General features: G+C 36.2%; 1 protein-coding gene across 2 annotated transcripts in view; it reads right to left on the minus strand.

Annotated features, from left to right (window-relative positions):
* Positions 1-8345: 8345 nt before the first annotated feature.
* STK31 (serine/threonine kinase 31) overlaps positions 8346-21932 on the minus strand; it is a 56417-nt gene continuing 42830 nt past the window's right edge. The window contains exons 16-23 of one of the 2 annotated variants that reach the window (XM_036326991.1): positions 21760-21840; positions 19914-20039; positions 19162-19287; positions 18895-18981; positions 18094-18243; positions 16577-16699; positions 12206-12274; positions 8346-8675 (exon numbers count right to left, since the gene is read on the minus strand). In XM_036326991.1, the coding sequence (XP_036182884.1) occupies positions 8448-8675; positions 12206-12274; positions 16577-16699; positions 18094-18243; positions 18895-18981; positions 19162-19287; positions 19914-20039; positions 21760-21840 (990 nt within the window). In that variant the 3' untranslated portion in view covers positions 8346-8447. The remainder of the gene's footprint in view (positions 8676-12205; positions 12275-16576; positions 16700-18093; positions 18244-18894; positions 18982-19161; positions 19288-19913; positions 20040-21759; positions 21841-21932) is intronic. The other variant, XM_036326992.1, reaches the window with a different exon arrangement.

Below are 21932 nucleotides of genomic sequence, written 5' to 3' on the forward strand. Positions count from 1 at the left end.
TATGAATCCCATCTAGAGCAGTTGGTTCTAGGTCTGGAAAGAGTATTTTGGGCACATGCTTCCCAGCTCTTGTCTCAAAAAGTGGGCATCTACAGATGCATTCAGCCCTAGCTGGTTTGGCTCAGTGGATAGAGCATTAGCCCATGGACTAAAGGGTCACGGGTTCGATTCCAGTCAAGGGCACATACTTTGGTTTCAGGTTCCCTGGCCCTGGTCAGGGTGTGTGCAGGAGGCAATCAACCAATCTCTCACATCAATGTTTCTGTCTGTCCTTCTCCCTTTCACTCTCTCTAAAAATAAATGGAAAAATATCCTCAGGTAAGGATTAACAACAACAACAAAAATACATTCAGATGCTCCATTTTATTATTTTCCAACATCCTTTTTTCTATCAAGAATGATGCCATCTGGCTGGATTCCAGGCAAGAGAGTTCCTAACAACTGTCCCCAATCTGGATATCAACTTAGCCAATGTGAATGGAAAGGCACTCCCATGCTGATCTGAAGATGTTAACACTGCCCTGTGGTAATGATTGCATTTTAAGTATATTTTTCTACTTTTCTACCTTTTGATTGGAAAGTTATTACATTTGTATTTAGTAATTACTACAGGACATATCTTCCATTTTGTTTTCTGTATGTCTTATGTCTTTGTCTCTCTGTATCTCCATTATTGTCTTCTTTAGTGTCAGATATTTCTAGTGTACCATCCTCTTTTTGTTTCCTTTACCATGTTTTTTTAAATTTTCTTAATAGTTGCCCTGATAATTACAATTAAAACCTTAAAACAATCCAGTTTGGGTTAATACTAATTTAATTTTAATAGCAAATCTTTGCCCCAAACCCATTTGCTCTCCTCTCCTTTGAACTATCATTGTCATACGAATTACATTCTCGTAAGTCCATTAATACAGTTTTATATGGGGGGGATGAGGACACATTTGTAATACCTTAACTAATAATTAAAAAATAATAATAAAAATACAGTTTTATAATTCTTTATGAAGTTTTTTATCAGATTGAAAAAAAAACTTACAAAAATACATTTATATTGTCTTTTCTATTTGCTTATGTAGTTATAATTTTACCTTTTTTGTAGGGCAGGCAAGTGTTCTAGTAACAAAATCAGTTTTTGTTTATCTAGGAATGTCTTAATGTCAAAAAGTGTTAATTTCATTTTTGCAAGATGTAAAATTATTGGTGGGCAATTTTCTTTCAGCTCTTTGAAAATGGTATCCAGCTGAATTCTAGCCATTATTTCTGATGAAAAATCAGCTATTAATCTTATTGAGCATGACTTGTACTTGAGTCTTTTCTCTCTTGCTTCAAGATTCCACCTCTGGCATTAGCATTCTATAGTTTATGACATCTAGTTGTGAATCTCTTCAAATTTATCCAACTTGGGATTTGCTGAGTTTCTTGAATATGCTGATTCATGTTTTTCATCAAATTTGGAAATTTTCAATCATTACTCCTTCAAATACTGTTTCCTCCTCTTTCTTGCCTTGCCTGGGATTTCTATTATGCTGTTGGTACACTTGATGATACTGCACAGACCTCTTAGTCTATTCAGTTTTAATTTTTTTTTTGTTTCTCAGTTTAAATAATGTCAATCAATCTTTAAATTCATCAATCTTTTTTTTTTTTTTTTGTCAATCCAAATCTACAGGTGAGCTCCTCTAATGAATTTTTCATTTCAGTTATACTTTTCAACTCCCTAATTTCTATTTGGCTCCTTCTTATAATTTCTACCTCTTTATGGATATTCTTTGTGGTGAAACACTGTTTTCATAACTTCCTTTAATTCTTTAGATATGGTTTCCTTTAGTCCTTTGAACATATTTAAAACAGTTGATATCAAGTCTTTGTGTACTAAACCCAACATCTAGACTTCCTCTGGGACAGTTTTTATTGATTACTTATTTTTTCTTGCATATGGAACATACTTTTGTTTCTTTACATATTACCTTTTTTATTTTTGCTCAAAACTGGACATTTTAAATATACTAATTTCCAACTCTGGAAATCAGATTTCCTCCCTCAACCCAGACTTTGTTGTTCCCGCTAATTATTGGTGGTGATGATGATGTTTGCTAGTGACTGTGTCCGGGATTAATATTGTGAAGTCTGTACTGTTTTTATGTACAACTTAGCTGAGTGGTCAGCTGATAACTGAACAGACAATTCCTTAAATGCCTGGAATCAGTAAATCTCCCAACCTTTGCTGAGCGATTTGTATGTTCGGGCACATCTTCATCACTCTGGCAGTTACAAATCTACCTTAGACTTTACATCCTGTTTTCTAGAGCCTGAAGGTCACCCAGAGATGAAAGATTAGGGCCTTCTGAAGGTCTTGCCTGCGAATGCACACAGCTCTGAACATATGTGCATGGCCTTTTAGAACCCTAGGAATTTGTTGAAGCTTTTCAATGTATCCTAGGAACATAATAATATCATTCCCAGATTTAAATTGTTTTCTCCAACAGTATCACTACATCAGGAAGCTGTAATGTTAAAGAACTGCCATGATTTTTTTTAAATAAGTACCCTGGGGAAAGTATTTTTTCCACTGAGCAAGCTCTGAGTCACATCAAATAGAAACAAGCCCTGTGAATGGGTTTTTCCAGGTAGCTTCCAGACAGGTCAAATAGTGACAATTCTCTGGCAGTGGAGCGTTTTGAGGAGCTCCAAACATTCTGCCATTTCCACTGGCTGTTAGGGCACTGGTCGTCATAGCTAACATCATTGTGAGGCTGCTGATTTACAAGGTTACAACACAGCTGGAGACAAGGGATGGAATAGGACAAAGCTTGTAATTCTTACCAAGATTCAGTTGCTTTTCTTGAATAAATGTTCTTCGAATTGTTCCAAGTCCTTGGTTAATTCCAAGAATTCTAAAAAAGTTCATTTTGACAATTTTTGTCAATGTTCTTACTGCTTTTATGGAGATTTTCAGAGACCATTACTCCACCACTCCGGAACTGCTTATGCATGTAATTTTAATGGCAGAAGATATGGTTATAGCAAAAACTAAGGAATGATAAAGCATGTCATTTGATGAGTTAAAAGATATCCCAGGAAATTTTACCAATGTTAACATTTAAATACACTCTGAAATGACTTAGCACACTGAAATGACTTGGCTGCCCATTAATTTCTTTTGAGAAAAGAGTTTTTGCTCTTAATTCTCTCCTTTTCAATACCTGGATCTAGCCCTGGCCGGGTAGCTAAGTTAGTTGGAACATCATCCCAATATTCCAAGGTTGTGTGTTCAATCCCCAGTTGGGGCACAAATATCAACCAATGAATGTATAAGTAAATGGAACAACAAACCAATGTGTCTCTGTCTCTCATCCTATATAATAATAGAGTAATATGCAAATTGACCCTAACAGCAGAACCACCGGTCGCTATGATGCGCACTGACCACCAGGGGGCAGATGCTCAATGTAGGAGCTGCCCCCGGTGGTCAGTACACTCCCACAGGGGGAGCTCCGCTCAGCCACAAGCCAGGCTGATGGCTGCAAGCACAGCAGCAGTGGCAGGAGCCTCTCCTGCCTCAACAGCACTAAGGGTGTCCAACTGACAGCTTAAGTGGGGAGCAGGCCTAAGCCATCAGTCGGACATCCCCTGAGGCTTCTGGGCTGCCAGAGGGATGTCTAACTGCCAGCTTAGACCCAATCCCCCGGGGGTGTGGGCCTAAGCCGGCAGGTGGACATCCCCTAAGGGATCCCAGACTGCGAGAAGGTGCAGCCGGGCAGAGGGATTCCTCCCACCCCTGCCGAGTGCAAGAATTTTCATGCACCAGGCCTCTAGTAAATAAATAATTGTCTTGATCTAAAACAGGGTGTTTTCTTTGCCTCACCTACTTTAGTGAAATGTGCTATCCTTGACTGTTCCTAACCAAATTATCCTCTCCAATTAGCTATTTTATTCTAAAACAAACCGGACTATGTGAGTCAACTGCTTCTGAGTTTTTAATAAAGTCCAATTTCTTACAGAGCAACTCACAACCTTCTATGGTATGTCCCCAAAATACTTTTCCAAGTTTATTTCTCTGCTCCCCCATGAATGTCCTATACTCCAGCCAAATTCTTGTCCTTTTCTTCCCCAAATCTACCCTCTGAGCTCTAATTTGCTTGGCCTGGAGTAACTTCTTCCAGTTCCAAAGTAGAACCCTACCACTCTTCTAAAATGAGTCAAATGTCTGTTCCTCAAGTTCTTCATTCCTTTTTCCTTCCTCTTCTCTGTGGTGACATACATTATTTCTCTTTTTATAGTTTATTACATACTGCATTGCATCATTACTCCCCAGGCAGTAAACCCATTTGTTTGTCTTTGCATTTCTCTTACACACATATATACCTATTTCAAGAAACATTTATGGCATTAGAGATACTTAGTAATTCGTCTCTTTACACCACACATTAGTATTTTCAATTTTGAAACAAAAAATAAAAATACTCAGTATGCCACAAAATCTGATTCTCTCCCTAGTTTCACAGAACAGAAACTGCTAGGTATAATGTGGAAAAGGGGGGTTTTCACTGTTGATTTTGGCAAATGCTAGGCTAAAAACTAAACAGGTTTTTCTTCTAGAGAACTTCTTAGAACCTTTCCCATTTAATATAAAAGATCAACCTCCAATTTAGTATTAATTACTTCCCAAATAACTAAGCACAGAATTCTTTTTTGTACTGAACCTCTCAAGGGGCTTGTTCAGAACACATTTGGAAAATACTGGTCTAATTCTTTATTTAAAATAGTGAGCATAAATAGGGTTCTATTCTTTGTTCCCTTTAATTATCCAAGTTTGCTGTAACCTTAATTACTGTGTCTTTATTACTGAATTAGCTAAAGTTAAGTTCTATTATAAAACAGGAAACCAGTCTGACAGGTGTGAGATGGTACCTCGTTGTTTTGATTTGCATCTCTCGGATGATGACTTTGAGCATGTTTTCATATGTCTCTTGGCTTTCTGAATGTCCTCTTTTGAGAGGTGTCTATTTAGATCCTTTGCCCATTTTTTGATTGGATTGTTTATCTTCTTTTTGTTAAGTTGTATGAGTTCCCTATAAATTTTGGAGATTAGGCCCTTATCAGATATGATGTTGGCAAATATGTTTTCCCACGCAGTGGGCTTTCTTGTTGTTTTGTTGATGGTTTCTTTTGCTGTGCAGAAGCTTTTATTTTGATGTAGTCCCATTTGTTCATTTTCTCTTTAGTTTCAAGTGCCCTAGGAGCTGTATCAGTGAAGAAATTGTTTCAGCATATGTCTGAGATTTTGTTGCCTTTGGATTCTTCTAGAATTTTTATGGTTTCTCATCATACATTTAAGTCCTTTATCCATTTTGAGTTTATTTTTGTGTATGGTGTAAGTTGGTGGTCTAGTTTCATTTTCTTGGATATATCTGTCCAATTTCCCCAACACCATTTATTGAAGAGACTATCTTGACTCCATTGTATGTTCTTGCCTCCTTTGTCAAATATTGAGCATATTGGTTCGGGCTGATTTCTGGGCTCTCCATTCTATTCCATTGATCTATATGTTTGTTCTTGTGCCAGTACCAGGCAGATTTGAGAACAGTGGATTTGTAATACACAGCTTGATATCTGGTATTGAGATCCCACCTACTTTGTTCTTTCTCAGGATTGCTGCAGCTATTCGGGGTCTTTTTTTATTCCAGATGAATTTTTGGAGAGTTCATTCTAGATCTGTGAAGTATGCCATTGGTATCTTAATGGGAAGTGCGTTGAATTTATAGATTGCTTTGGGTAGTATGGACATTTTAATGATGTTGATTCTACCAATCCATGAACACGGTATGTTCTTCCATCTGTTTATGTCTTCCTCTATCTCTTTTTTTTCAACATCCTGTAGTTTTCTGAGTAGAGGTCTTTTACCTCTTTAGTTAAGTTTATTCCTAGGTAGCTTAATTTGTCAGACTGGCTATCATCAACAAATCAACCAACGACAAGTGCTGGAGAGGATGTGGAGAAAAAGGAACACTCGTGCACTGCTGGTGGGAATGCAGACTGGTGCAGCCACTATGGAAGACAGTATGGAGTTTCCTCAAAAAACTAAAAATGGAACTCCCATTTGACCCTGTGATCCCACTTCTAGGACTATATCCCAAGAAACCAGAAACACCAATCAGAATGGATATGTGCACCCCTATGTTCATAGCAGCACAATTCACCATAGCTAAGATCTGGAAACAGCCTAAGTGCCCATCAGTAGATGAATGGATTAGCAAACTGTGGTACATCTACACGATGGAATACTATGCTGCTGTAAAAAAGAAGGAGCTCTTACCATTTGCAACGGCATGGATGGAACTGGAGAGCATTATGCTAAGTGAAATAAGCCAGTCAATGAAGGAAAAATACCACATGATCTCACTCATTCATGGATAATAAAGACCATTATAAACTTACAGAGGCAGAGCTGCCTCAAACAGATTGTCAAACTGCAGCAGGAAGGCCAGGGACAGTTGGGGGGCAGGAGGGAGGGGGTAAGAGATCAACCGAAGGACTTGTATGCATGCATATAAGCATAACCAATGGACATAAGACACTGGGGGGTAGGGAAGGCCAGGGGATTGTCAAGGATGGGGTAAAAAAGGACACATATGTAATACCCTTTGTAATACTTTAAGCAACAATAAAAAAAAATAAAAATAAAACAGGAAACCAAAAGGTAGCAATGACTTGAATGCATGGCAATGGTTTTTTTTCGTACATTAGAGTAATTTAAAGCACCTGTTAAAGTACAGATTGCCAGGCTCCACCCCAGAGATTCTCATTTAGTGAGTCTGGAGTAGAGCTAGAATCTGAATTTCAATTGGGGTCCTCAAGTGACGTGGAGGCTGTAACATGAAAGCTTGAGGCTAGCACAGAAGCTCCAGAATATTACGGACACCAGCTCCTTTGATTTGCTGCTCCATCATCCTAGTTGATGGGTTTCATCCTAAGGACACCACTCAAATTCTAACCCAGCGGTTCTCAACCTGTGGGTCGCGACCCCTTTGGCGGTCTAACGACCCTTTCACAGGGGTCGCCTAAGACCATCCTGCATATCAGATATTTACATTACGATTCATAACAGTAGCAACATTACAGTTATGAAGTAGCAACGAAAATAATTTTATGGTTGGGTCACAACATGAGGAACTGTATTTAAAGGGCCAGAAGGTTCAGAACCACTGTTCTAACCCATCATGTTAATGTCTAGGCAATAGGAAAGGGGTAAAGGCAAAGGGGCACATTTCCCAGCTAAGTTACCTCCTTTTAAGGAACTTTATTTGCAAGAACCTGGTCAAAAGGCCTCAATTAAGAGAAAATGGTGAATGTAATATTTTAGTCAATTACACTGCCACCCCAAATAAAATTGGAATCTATTACTAAGAAAAAAGGAAGACTAGATTTTGCATAGGCGACTAGAAATCTACCATACTTTACATATATTTCAATCACCAAGTCCAACTGATCTGCCTAATTACTTTATAATTATGTCTCATGTTTCATCACTATTTCTACTTCCCTAAATCTGTTTTCATCATTTGTCACCTACTTTTTTTATAATACCCTTCTAACCAATCTCTCTACCATCTATCCGGTAGTGGGTATGAGATGGATTTTGAGGGAACTAAAGCTATTTAATATTCTTCAATGACTCCACATTTCCTATAGAATGATTAGGTGTAAGCCTTTTATTATTCCATACAAAGCCCTCATCTACCTGTAAGACTATTCCAAGCCTCAGATTTTATACTACTAAATGCAACAAACTGTTTCTCCCTTCAGTGCTTTCATCATGCTTTCTCTGCTACTTAAGATACTCTTGCCCCACCTTGACCTTTACTACTCATCCTTTAAGATTTAACTAAAGTACTACCTTCCTCCATAGTATAAGTGCCCCTCCTCTTCAATCCCAAAAGGCTTTGTCCAGAGCTATCACTGGATGTTCCATATTGTATTATGACGATATGTTTATATCTCTGACTTTCTCAATAGATGGTATGATTTGTAAGTGTAAAGACCATGTTTTACTTACTTTCTATCCCCAGAACTAGGTACAAAGCAGAAGCAACTATCATTTATTGAACAAAAGCATCACCCTTCATCATCAGCTGGCCAATATGCTAAAAATCCGCCTAGGATCTGTCCAACAATCTAATAACCTTTTCTATTACAAGTATATTAGTCTAATTATGTAATTTCAAGAAATAATAGACAGAAAATCTTTCCTTAACACCTCCAGTTAAATGAAACTTCAAAATATACAACCTTTTGCAAAGCCAAATATCTTTTATTTTTCAAAATTGGAATACCAAAGACCTAACCCAACTAGCTATAGAACACTTCCAGGCTTTTTCCTGTTTATTTAACCAACCAAACTGAGTTTTTAAAGAGAACATCTGCAACAACAAAAGAATCCTAATCTATCAATCAAAGGTGGCTTCACCACTTCTTGTCTTTTCTTTATATTTATCCAAGTTCTCCAACTTTAATTCTTCTTCCTCTTTATACTGCATATATTCAGTATCTTTTTCTGGATTTGAAGTTGATTTCCCTTTTGGTAGCAAGAAACATTCAGCATTCAAAACTTGCTCAGCAGTCATTGAACTTCTCCGATAGATCAAACTACATAGGAGGGATTTGACATTATCACCCTGCAAGGAAAAAGAGATGTGGCAAAACAAAAATCAAATCAAAACAAACAAAAAGACAAACCTGCAATGAGGAAGGAGGATCAGATTCAAAAACACTTTTAACCAATGTTACAGATCTAAAATCGCTTTTTCCTACTTAGATTTTTTAAGATTTCTACAAAATTCAACCAGTTTTTACCAGAAATGAATTACTCAATAATTAAACAATGAAACTGAATTACAAAAGAAACACAGCTAAAATGTCTCAAGAAACAAGTGAAATTCCAAAACAGGACATTTTATGACTTCCCCTTTCCCCTCATTTTTAGGGCAATGGTCAGAGCTTGTCATGATAAAAATGTACACTGAAGCTCCTCTATCTGCGTGGGGATCCCACTTTACTTGGTCAACTGCTTCTGGTTTCACTTTTGAAGTGATCTCCTCTGGGAACTCTTCTACTACCACTATCAGTTTCATTATCATTATGGGAGTCAATATTTATGTGCCACTATTTCAAAGAACGTTTTTTAGTATTATCACATGTAAACACCACCATAATGTTGATCCTCCATTATTTCTACCTCCCAAATCACTGGATATGCCTTTTTTGGCCCCCTATCATGATGCCAATTAGAGCCTATTTCAAGTGAATGAAAATTACCTGTTTATTGTTAGTGTCCTCATTAGATACAAATATCTTTAAGATCAAAAACTTTAGATTATCACTTCATCCCCAACAATTAAGTACACTGTCAGGAATATAGCAGACATTCATTTGCTAAATGAATGAATGTCAATGCCCATAATGCACTCTACAGAATATCTTTTTAAACATATTTAAAGAGACAGGTATAAACTTAACTAAAATTTACAAAATCTAAATTATAAAAATAGTACATGCTCTTGAAAACCAAAAAAGTAGGTTTAGAACAAGTAGAAAATTCTATCATGTTTTTAGACAAAGACTCTCACCTCAAATGTGTCCCTAAGTTAACTTATAAACTTAAATGATTCCAAGAAAATATAATCATTACCACCACCACCCCTTGAAACTAAATAAGTTAACTATAAAGATCTTTTACAGTGGTTCTCAACTTTCTGGCCCTTTAAATACAGTTCCTCATGTTGTGACCCAACCATAAAATTATTTTCGTTGCTACTTCATAACTGTAATGTTGCTACTGTTATGAATCGTAATGTAAATATCTGATATGCAGGATGGTCTTAGGCGACCCCTGTGAAAGGGTCGTTCAACCGCCAAAGGGGTCGCGACCCACAGGTTGAGAACCGCTGTTTTAGAAGAATAGGCAAGAAGAGACATGAAAGGCCTGATAAAAATAGCAGAAACTAGCCTTCCCAAGTATTAAAAAGTTTACACTGAAGACAAACCTGCATTAAAGTCTGTTAATTGAAAGAATATTGCACTATAATTTAAATAAACAAAAAAAACCAAACAGAACAAAATAGAAAAATTAACAATATACTCTTACACCAATGAAATTTCAGTAAATGAAACGATGGCATTTTCCAATGAAGGGAGAGGATAGCTTTTTAATAAAAGATATTGGGACAAATAGCTACCCACTGAAAAAGATCAGATATATTTCTCCAACCAAACACTAGGATAATTCCACATGTATCAAAAATCTAAATTTAAAAAATAAAATTATGTAAGTACTAGAAAAAAATAGTTTAGTTACTCAAGTCCCCAAAATCATGAAAAACAAAAAAATTTTTCTTAAGGTTTCCCTCTCATAGATTATAAACTTTTACAAAATCATAAAACACAATTAGAGAACAAGTAGAAAAGCAATCTCTAAAAGTCAAAACCAAAAGGAAACAAGCTATCTGACATTCTGGAAAAAGCCAAACTATGGAGTCAGTAAAGAGATCAGTGGTTACCCAGACCTGGGGAAGGTAGAGATGAACAGTCAGAACACAGAGGATTTTTAGGGCAGTGAAAATATTCTGTATAATACTATCATGGTGGCTACATGTCATCATACATTTGTCCAAATCCATAAGAATGTACACCAAGAGTGAACCTTAATGTAAACTTTAAACTTTAGGTAATAAAGATGTGCCAAAGTAGGTCATAGGTTCATCAGTTGTAATAAATGTACCACTCTTGTGGGGGATGTTGATAATGGATAGACTATGCATATGTGAGAGAAGGAAGTATATGAGAACTCTCTGTACCTTCATCTCAATTTTGTTTGTGAACTTAAAAACTGCTCTTAAAAAAAGTAAGTTCATAAAAAACAGTGGTAAAACATTATAAAATATTTTCTTCATTTAAAAAATAGCATAAGAACTTTTAGAGCCTGATCACTTACTTTTGTAGACTCATTTACTGCAATATTTAACTTCTTGATATTTAGTCATATTATAGTATCCCATTTCAAAATAATTTAATATTTTCATACCTTAGTGCAGGCTTTTGTCTTTATCAGAAATGCCTACCATCTCACTCTACCGCATGTAAATTTCTAATTCAGTCTTGAAGATTCACCTCAAGTAACTAATTGCTTCCCCCTTTCTCTACAGAATTAAAAATTGGCTTCCTCCAAAGTACTTTCTTAATATTCTATGTATAGCCTTTTTGGCGTGGCTCAATAGATAAGCACTGACCCATGAACCAGGACACTGCAGTTAAATTCCAGGTCAGGGCACATGCCCAGGTTGCAGGTTTGATCCCCAGTAGGAGGCATGCAGGAGGCAACCAATCAATAATTCACTTTCATCATTTATATTTCTATCTCTCTTTCTCTCTGAAATCAATAAAAATATATTTTTTAAAAATACTCTATTTATAGATCTTGGTTGTTTGCTTGTTCACATTTCCAAATTATTAATTTTTTCAATGCTGCAATCCTAGTAACCCAGCCCCTAGTTCAATTTCTGGTATAGAATAGATACTCAAAATATGTTGGCTGAATACACATATGAATGGCAAAGCAATATGAATGACATAGATGTGTGACAAAAAAAGATACAGCTAGGTATTTATAAAAAAAAGTAAAACAGCCCCAGCCGGTTTGGCTCAGTGGATAGAGTGTTGGATGGCAGGACTGAAGGGTCCCAGGTTCGATTCTATTCAGGGGGACACGCCCAGTTTGCGGGCTCGATCTCCAGTAGGAAGCATGCAGGAGGCAGCCAATCAATGATTCTCTCTCATCACTGATGTTTCTATCTCTCTCTCCCTCTCCCTTCCTCTCTGAAATCAATAAAAATATTTTTTAAGTAAAATATTAATTTTAATACAATATCAATTTGGAAGATACAGAAGACTATTTTTCCTTAATTGTTACTTAGATTATTTCTATAATTTGTGTGAAAAACATACACTCCAGCAGTCTTTTCTAGCAGTAATTCTCTAGCAGTAATTTAAGTAGAGTACTTAAATTTTTTTTCAATATTTCTTTATTGTGAATGCTATTTGGCATTCTTACAATAATTAGAGGGCACTTTCAGTCAAATATTTAAGTTTACATTACTACTACACATCTATATCATATTTGCAACAAGTAAATGACAAAAAAGTCACATACCAAACGAAACTGATCCACTTTCGGGATTCCCTCTTCATTTGTCTCAAATTCCTGATTTTGAACAGAAAGCTGTAAAGAAAAATCAGAAAGAATAAATTCCCAAAGTACCAATACTGACCCTATAACAAAGTCAAATCTGGAACTCTTCAGATTCTGGGGAGAAGAGAAGAGAAGAGCTAACTCAAAGAAAGCACATTAACCCTTGCAGGATAAAAATACTTTCATTATAATAAGAACTTGTTCACAAACAACCAAATAGTTCCTGGGGACCCCCCTAAAGTATCAATCAGAGTGGTTGCACACAGTATAGTCTCTTTTAATACTTCCTCACCTTACAAGCACTATTCCCAACGGGAGACTGGATCAGCTCTGCCAAGTCCCACATAACCCTGTAGTTCCATGGCAGGAAGGGAGAGCAGCTCAGAACTGGGCATTCAAAGTGTAAGAGCTTTAGAGGGAGGCTATTGTCTGGACCAGAGAAATGCTTAGCCCACTCCTGCTGGCTGGACTGGCATCATCCTCAACAAGAGACTTTTGATCTATCGTCCTGAGCCCAGGCAGGCTAAGCTTGCTCCTGTACCCAACCTGAACCTACAGTGAGCCTCCACAGAGGAAACTAGAGTTGCAGACTGTCAGAGACCGAGGGGTTTGGCTTTGAACCAGGGGCTACTTTCCCTAACCCTATCTCAGCTAGCCTAAGTTCATCCTACAGTCTCTCTTCAGAAGGCTCTGGAGGAAGAGCAGGCAACCTCAGGGGAGACAGAGTAGCTGACAGGTAGAATTGGACATCAGGAAGCTTCTGTCCTTTTATGGATCTGCTCCTAGCTCAAAGCTGGAAGAAGGCAACCTTTTTACACAGATTGGCCCTTCCCACACATCAGGTCCAGTCAATACAGACACAAACTGAACAGAGTAGTAGTTAAAGACAGGCAGCCCAAGGTCGGTTACTCAGAACGTCTGACAGTGACCTGAACCTGAACCCCACTCAGGTAGACCCAGAACTAACACAACCAGTGGTGGCTTTCAGACTACACCAGAGCTTGACCCAACTAGTCACACAAGTGGCACACCCAAAGGGGGATTCTGGAAGGCGCCATATCTTGCTGGAAACAACGCTGCCTCGGGGGGCAGCCCCTACACAGCATTTCATGCATGGTGATCCAAGTTTACCTTATAGTCACCCAGTGAAGTTTTAACTCCACCCACGAAAGGGCCAACAGCATTCAAGTTCAACCATAGCAGGGGGGGTGTACATAACACACAAGAAACATTCCTGGAGAACAGAAGTCAGGTGATCTGGAAGATTGTTCTACTGAACCCAACAAGACACCTCAAAAATGCACCAGCACAGCAGCTTGCACAGTGTGGTCAGAGTTGAGCCTCATATGTCAGCCAGCCTGAGGGTTGATCCCAACCATGAATGGGCCAATAACAATCAAGACCCAATTACAACAGGAGGGCCCACAAAAGCCACATAAGGGACATTCCTACGGCACCCAGCTCAGGAAATCAAGGAGAGTACAACCACTGGGTCCCACAGCACACCTACTACATAAGACCACCCCATAGCAGTTCTAATACACAGATGAAGAAACAAGTCCCAAATGAAAGAACAGGAGGAATCTCCAGAAAAAAAGAGTGAAATGAAATGAAGGCAAGCAATTTATCAGAGTTCAAAGTAATGGTTATAAGGATGCTCAAAGAACTTACTAAGAACTACAACTATTGAAAAAGAACATAGAAACCATGAAAAAGAACTAGCCAGAAATGAAGAATACCATATCTGACATCAAGAATACAAAGTGGGTTGGATGAAACAGAGGATCAAATCAGTGATTTGGAAGCCAAGGTAGGAAAAAAACACCTAATCAGAGCAGTAAAAAGAAAAAAGAATTTAAAATAATGTGAATAGTTTAAGGAACCTCTGGGACAACTTCAAAAGTACCAACATTTGCATGATGGGGGTGCCAGAAGGAGAAGAGAGAGAGCAAGGAATTAGAAACATATTTGAAAACATACTGACAAAAAATTTCCCTAACCTGGTGAAGGAAACAGACATACAAGTCCAAGAAGCACAGAGTCCCAATCAAGATGAGCCCAAAGAGGCCCACACAAAGACACTTCATAATTAAAATGCCAAAGATTAAAGACAAAGAGAGAATCTTAAAAGCAGCAAGAAAAAGCAGAATAACAACTGACACCACACTAAATCAAAAACATATGCATCCACATTCTCACTGCAGCATTGAATAAGATGTGGTACATATACACAATGAAATGATTCAGCCATAAAAAAACAGAATGAAATCCTGCCATCTGCAATAACATTGATGGACCTAGAGGTTATTATGCTAAGTGCAATAAATCAGGCAGAGAGACAAATGTGATATGATTTCACTTACATGTGGAATCTAAAAAATAAACGAACAAGCAGATCGGAAACAGACTCATAGATACAAAAAAAACAAACAGAGTTGCCAAATGGGAGAGGGGGTGAGGGAATGGGTGAAAAAAGGTGTAGGGATTAGGAAATACAAAGTGGTAGTTATACAACAGTCATGGGAATATAAAGTACAGCATAGAGAATATAGGCAATAATATTGTATTAACCATGTTAGATGGGTACTACATTTATCAGGGTTATCACTTAAGTTCTATAAATGTCTAATAACTGGGTTTTACACCTGAAATTAATATAATATTGTACATCAATTGTAATAAAAAAATAAAATACTATTTTTAATCAACCAACCACATATAATTGTCTATTCCTACTGTGTCTATTCTGCCCCACTGATCTGTATGTCTAAGTGTACACCAACATCACACTTTCCTGATTTTTTAATTTCATTAAGTCTTAAATTCAGGTAGTTTAAGTCCTCCAATTATATGTTTTAAAATTATTTTAGCTATCTCAGATCCTATGTATTGTCATATAAATTATAGAATTTGATTGACAATTACTGAAAGCCTAGAAGTATTGTTGTTGAAATTGTATTGACTCTGTAGACCAATTTGAGAAGAACTCAGATCCATTCAACATTGAGTCTTCTAGTCCATGAGCATGGTACATTTTTCCACTTATTTATGTCTCCTTTCATTTCTCTAAACACTTTATAATTTTCAGTGTATAGCTGTCACTACTGTAAGTGATTTATTTCCATTTCCTATTTTATTTTGCTAATATATGAAAACACAATTATTATATGCTGACATTTTTTCCTGCAACCTCACTAAACTTCTTAGTTCTAGTAGCTCTTAGGTACATTCCTACACATTTTCTATATAATAAAGACAGCTTTACTTCTTTCTTTTCAAACAGTATGTTTTTTATTTCTTTTTGTTGCCTTATTACACTGGCTAGACCAGGATCAGCAAATTATGGCCTGCATGCCAAATCTATTCCACTGCTTATTTTTTTACAGCCTGGAAGCCATTTTTTTTTTAACAACAGGATATTTCTTTTTTTAAAATATAATTGATTTTTTACAGAGAGGAAGGGAGAGGGATAGAGAGTTAGAAACATCGATGAGAGAGAAACACCGATCAGCTGCCTCCTGCACACTCCCTACTGGGGATGTGCCCGCAACCAAGGTACATGCCCTTGACCGGAATCAAACCTGGGATCCTTGAGTCCGCAGGCTGACGCTCTATCCACTGAGCCAAACCGGTTAGGGCTGGAAGCCATTTTTTAATGTTTAAAATAAAATCAAAAAATACTATTTCTTGACATATTAAAATTATAAGAAATTCCAATTTCAATGTCCATAACACTCATTCGTTTACTTACTGTCTATGACTGCTTTCATACTACAGAGATCTTAAATACTTATCATCTAGCCTTTTGCAGAACCCTGGGTTAGAACCTCTAGTACAATGGTAAGCAGAAGTGAGAACAGATATCCTTCCCTGATTAATACTTAACCCCTCATAATTCACAGGAAGAATGGTTTTAAACCCTGAATAAAAAAATCGCTATCTGATTTACACTGAAATCAGGAATATTTACTCAAGGTTCACTCAGCATTTATTTTCCACATATGGATAAATTGCTTCCAGATAATATAGGACAAAATCACTTTCACTGTTAATCTTGACTTTAATAAAACTAAGACAACAGTGTGATATGTAAATATATAGCAAGCCAATTTGTAGAAAGTACATAATCAGTGATAGAAAGTATGTCAACAGTTTGTCATAAAACTTTTTTAAAAGGAAAACAAACAACTTTCTACTAAAAATCTATCACTGCTTTTTGTGTTGAGGAAAATCCCTACAAAATCATCACTTTATATACTGAAATACACACACACACACACACACACACACACACACAAATGAATGACCTATTTCAATAAAAAAATAACATACCCACAATAAAATGCAGCCATACGCATATAAGTCAGAACTTGGAGAAGCAGGTTTTCCCATTTTCACTTCAGGTGCTATCAAACTCAAGTCGCCAACCATCATGTTCACTGAGGCTCGCTGACTCTAGGAAAACAGCAGGTTAAATATCTTAGAGGCAACACAGTTGAGGTGGCTCTCTGTGAAGTACTCTACAGCTATTCAACAACAACAAAAACTAATTTGTAATACTTCATTCTCTTCTGTTATCAAGTATTTTTACCGAATTTCTGCTATTATAAACTGCTCCTAAAATCAATGTCATAAAATTAACAGTGAGACTTCAGTTACATTTCACACTGTAGACTCAAGTAGATTTAAAACTAAGAACCACTACTTATTTAAACATTTGGTACATTTTTAAAATAAATGTTATAAGGGTAAAGAAGACGTGCTATTTTCTAATTCTAAAATATTCTAGGTAACTTTTAAAAAAACTGAAAGTCTACAAAGTACTTTCCTTTTTTACTGAACATTTTCTAAGTATACCATTTCTGATGTGTCAAAAGATATCTAGTAACAAGAACAAAAGATATCTAGTTGACTGAACCACTCTGTGGCTCAGTGGTTGAGCGCCGACCTATGAACCAGGAGGTCAAGGTTCAATTACTGGTCAGGGATCATGCTGGGTTGCAGGCTCAATCCCCAGCGTGGAGCATGCAGGAGGCAGCTAATCAATGATTCTCTTTCATCAGTGATGCTTCTCTTTCTCTCTCTCTTCTCTCTTCTCTCTTCTCTCTTCTCTCTCTCTCTCTCTCTCCCCCCCCCTTCCTCTCTGAAATCAATAAAAAATGTATCTTTTTTTAAAAAAAGAACGTGAAACCTGGATTTAGACAGACCTTGGCTGCAATTCTCCTCTCCATTTATTTGCTGTGTGACCTTGGGCTTTAACTAATTCTTTGAGCCTAAATTAACTTATAAAATGGAAATAATATCTACCTTACAGAGTCATGGGAAAGCTAAAAATAATTAGTAATCACCTAGCACAAATTACTGTTAATTATCTCTTCTCCTCCTCCTATCTTCATCTTTGGTTCCCAAGTTTCTAAAAAATGCCCATTAATTTTAAAATAGCATATATATATATATATATATATATATATATATATATATATATATATATAATATATTAGGAGGAAGGGTATTAATAGGAGAGGCAGAAAATAGCCACCTAGCTTTCCCTGTGTATTTTCTAGCAATTAAATGTATCTTGATGATGATACAATATATTTAGTGTTGTCAATGCCACTGACTACAATGTCAGCTTGCTCTTAAGACTGATAGTTACAAAATGTAATGCAAAAATTTAGAAACTCTGTTCTGGCATCTAGCTGATAACAGCAAATTGCTTATACTACATGACACAACTTAAACTAAAGGCAAGGATCTTACAATAAATTATATCATGTAAAAGTGTTGAAATACTGCCTAATAATATTAAATGAAGTCTAGGACCTATTTGTAAAATCATGATATTTTACCACAGATTTGGTGAAGTCAAAATCTCCAACAATTCCTTGTTCACGGTTTAAAGCAAATACATTGTTCTGATGAAGTGATCCATGAATTATGTCAGCCTTGTGCAATGTATGCAGGCCTTGGGCAACACCTTTCATGACCTTTAAAGCTTCCTATACATAAGTACACACAAAAGAAGTCAGGAAGTAGGCAAATCATTTTAATACGTAACTAAAAGACTATTCCAGAAATGAGTAAAGCTTCCTCCAAATGAATCTTTAATAAGAATACAACATAGAGAAAGAATTAAAGACAGAAGCTTTGATTATGTAACTGGTGACATCGTCTATACATGACTTAAAGACTTCAGTCTCTAAAAAGACTTAGATTACAAATAATGACTATATAAGGCATCTGGGGGAGAAAAAGAGACTGAAATAGTGTTACCAGGCAGGAAAAATCAAGATGTCCTTTATTGGTATTACTAACTCAAATTTATGACAGAAATTAAAGTTGTCACTCAAACACTTCTAATACCAAGTGCTATATATACTATGCAATTTACAGTACAGCTTAAGTTTTAAGCATGAGCCCTTTACCACTGGGTAAGGGACCCTGTGCAAGTCATTTAATCTCTGTGAGCCTCACATTTTTTCATCTGTATTTAATGGGATAACTCATATCGCAGGGTAGATGTGACAAATACAGTAATATGAGTAAAAATTTTACATAGTGTAAAGCAAGTAGTATGCCCTAAACACACATTAGCTGTTATTTTCTCATTCAATACATCCATGGAAATAGATTTTTTTCTTTTTACTTACCTCTGAAGTTAGAGGCATACTGGCTTGAATAGCATTCAAGTTTGCCCTAGGATAGTAGGGGACCATCAGATAAGCCATAGGATCGGACTAAGAAGCAAAAGAGAAAATAAGACTCAAAGTAAAAAATTCTTCAATATATTTTTAGTATATATTGATTGTACAAGATACCTTTATTTTAAAAGGAATGAGTAATTGCCTCACTAAAACTGGAAGCTAAAACTTTTTTTAAATGCAACATTTTCTGCGAGATTAGTATAAGAACTTTACCTTACACAGAAATAGGAATATCAATGGTAGCAACCCAGACTCTTCCTTAGCTTCTCTCCAAGCTCTGTGATAGGCAGCTGTTCTCTGAACCACCCTGGCTTCTGTATCAACATCCACAGAGTAGCCCTTGTACCAAAAAGAGAGACACTGGTAATTACAAGATTAAAAATCCCACTCTAATGATACATCATTCCAACTTCAACATCATGATTTTTACATAAGTTAAATTACATCTAATTTTATTTTTAAACTTTTTAAGTACCTTTTTATCTGCTTTGAATGCTATAATTTAGAAAGGAAAGAAAAATTCTACTTGTGACTTAATATACATCCACAATGCATAGCCACTAAGGCCAAATTAATTATCCTATTATCATGATAACAGTTTCCCAGATCAATGAAGAGAAGAAATCAAAGAATAGAAGACTGAGTTGGCAAAACAGGTAAAATTTTATAATAACTCATTTCAAAGATAAGTATAAGAAAAACAAAAAATTTTTAAAGCTACTGGATAGAATGTAATAAATTCACTTGAAAAAGGAAAGCAAGTGTATCCTATTAAGAAACATATATTACTTAGGGAAGCTTTAAATTCAACATTAGTTCTGGTTATCAAACCAGAAGCATAGTCATCAAACTGGTCAACTAATAAAATTTAGAAAACAAACAGTGCGTTTTTACTTTCCTAAAAAGTAACACCACAGCCCATTACATTTCTGAATCTCCCATAAGTCAGAAGAACTTAAACTTACCTTTAAAAGAATTATCTGCCCATTAACCTCAGAACATAACAAAGGACGCTTGCTGCTAAGTTCTTTCATGGGCTCAGCATCAAGAAGATCCCGTTCCAAGCTCATAGTAAGAAGACCACCAGAGTTCTAGGCACAAGTTTTTGTTAAAGTAATAATCCAAACAATCCCAACACTTAAGTCATCAACATAGTTACATGCTATTAGCTAAAGTGGACATCATTAACCCTACTGGAGAACCCAAGGAAATAAAAATATTTAAAGTTTCATATTTTTTTCCTAGTTCCTGGCTCTTGAACCACAAACCCAAAGTATTATCATCATCAATTTAATTGCTACTACAGTTATAGAACAGACTCTGAAAAGAATGGAATAAACCAGACATGCTTCCAAGGAACCCTGATGTTTACTTGTAAAACTTCTTGTGTTTCCTAAAAATATTAAAGTGACAATAAAAAGGAGGTTGTAAAACGGAAATGAGAAGCCTAAAAATGATGACTACTATGAAGTAATTCTAGTAATTCTGCATCTGTTTGAAGTGGTATCCTCAAGAATGAAAATGATTTTCAAATATTTTCATTCTACTAAATTATTTCTGCTACTTTTAAAAAGAAATAATGTTTTGCACTAAAACTTGAATATCAACAACACAGGCTAAGCAAGTTTCATTGTTGTACAATTTTAATAACAAGGACTGTAAAACTGCTTTGGGTTTTTCTTAAATGTTGTCAATACCCACAACCTATAATCAATCCACAGAGGTTTCCTAAGTATGCATCTCAGTTAAACTTCTTAAAACCATTAAAGAAGTCCATAATCCCTGATTCCAACCTTTTATATTCTTCCACAATAAAACAGGTTAGCATATTTTTTAATTAATTTTCAAGTCCTACATGACACCACATATTCACTCACGCATTCTGCATGAGATAGTCTCTAAGCTATAGTTAAATAATTGCATGGAAAACCCCACTTTATTTTAAAGTTTCATCTGCAAAGATTTTACAGTAATTTCTTTAACAATTTAAGAAACTTTAGTCTTCACGTTTATGAGTTCACAAATATGTGAATATCCCTTTGTGCCCCATATTTGAGCTATTATCATGGACTTAATGTCAATCTTTAAGAATAAATATCGTGCCCTAGCTAGTTTGGCTCAATGGATGGAGCATTGGCTTGCAGTCCTGGGTTCAATTACAGTCAGGGGCACATGCCTGGGTTGCAGGTTCGACCCCCAGTGGGGGTTGTGCAGGAGGCAACCAATCAGTGTTTCTCTCTCATCACTGATATTTCTCTCTCTTTCCCCTCTCCCTTCCTCTCTGAAATCAATAAAAACATATTTTTTTTTAAAGAATAACTATTGTATCTAGCCCCCCCCATCACTACCAGGCAAAATAAAACACAGAGTTAACAAATTCTGCCTCAAGAGCCAGTCTACCATCCTGCTCCACACTGCCCTTCTGCCTAGTACCCTGATTTTCCAGGCTTTGAATCCTATCAGCCTAGAAAACTATACCCACATCAACATCTCTACAATTTTCTCCAGTCTACTTTAACTTAAAAGATAGATTTGGCATAAATTTCTCATGACTATAAGTGTCTTGCTTTTATTCTACCTCTTGGGCCAGCAGCTAAAACTGCTATCATTTAAAAAAATAAGACACCTAGAATGCACTGTGCCAGTATTAAAGCCAGTTTTGAGCAAAAGTTCTCATAATACCCAGAAACTACTCATCAGAAACATTTTTATAGTATGGATATTATAAATTTAACACTGACACACAATTTTAACATCGTTAGTTTCAACACTGTCTTCAGAGTAGTAATTCTCAAGGGAAACAAAGCTTACCATATACTTAAGTAATCCTATTTCAGGATGAAGCAGAGGTAGCTCAGGGAACCATTTCTGTACCAAGTTATTCAGCTTCTCCTAAGTTTAAAAAATATAGATATATATTCAATTGTGGCATGTTGGCTTTTGGGAAAAAATAATATACCAGTATTTCCCTTATTATATATCTA

The sequence above is a fragment of the Myotis myotis genome, unplaced genomic scaffold, assembly GCF_014108235.1.
Source record: "Myotis myotis isolate mMyoMyo1 unplaced genomic scaffold, mMyoMyo1.p scaffold_m19_p_11, whole genome shotgun sequence".
NCBI lineage: Eukaryota > Metazoa > Chordata > Mammalia > Chiroptera > Vespertilionidae > Myotis > Myotis myotis.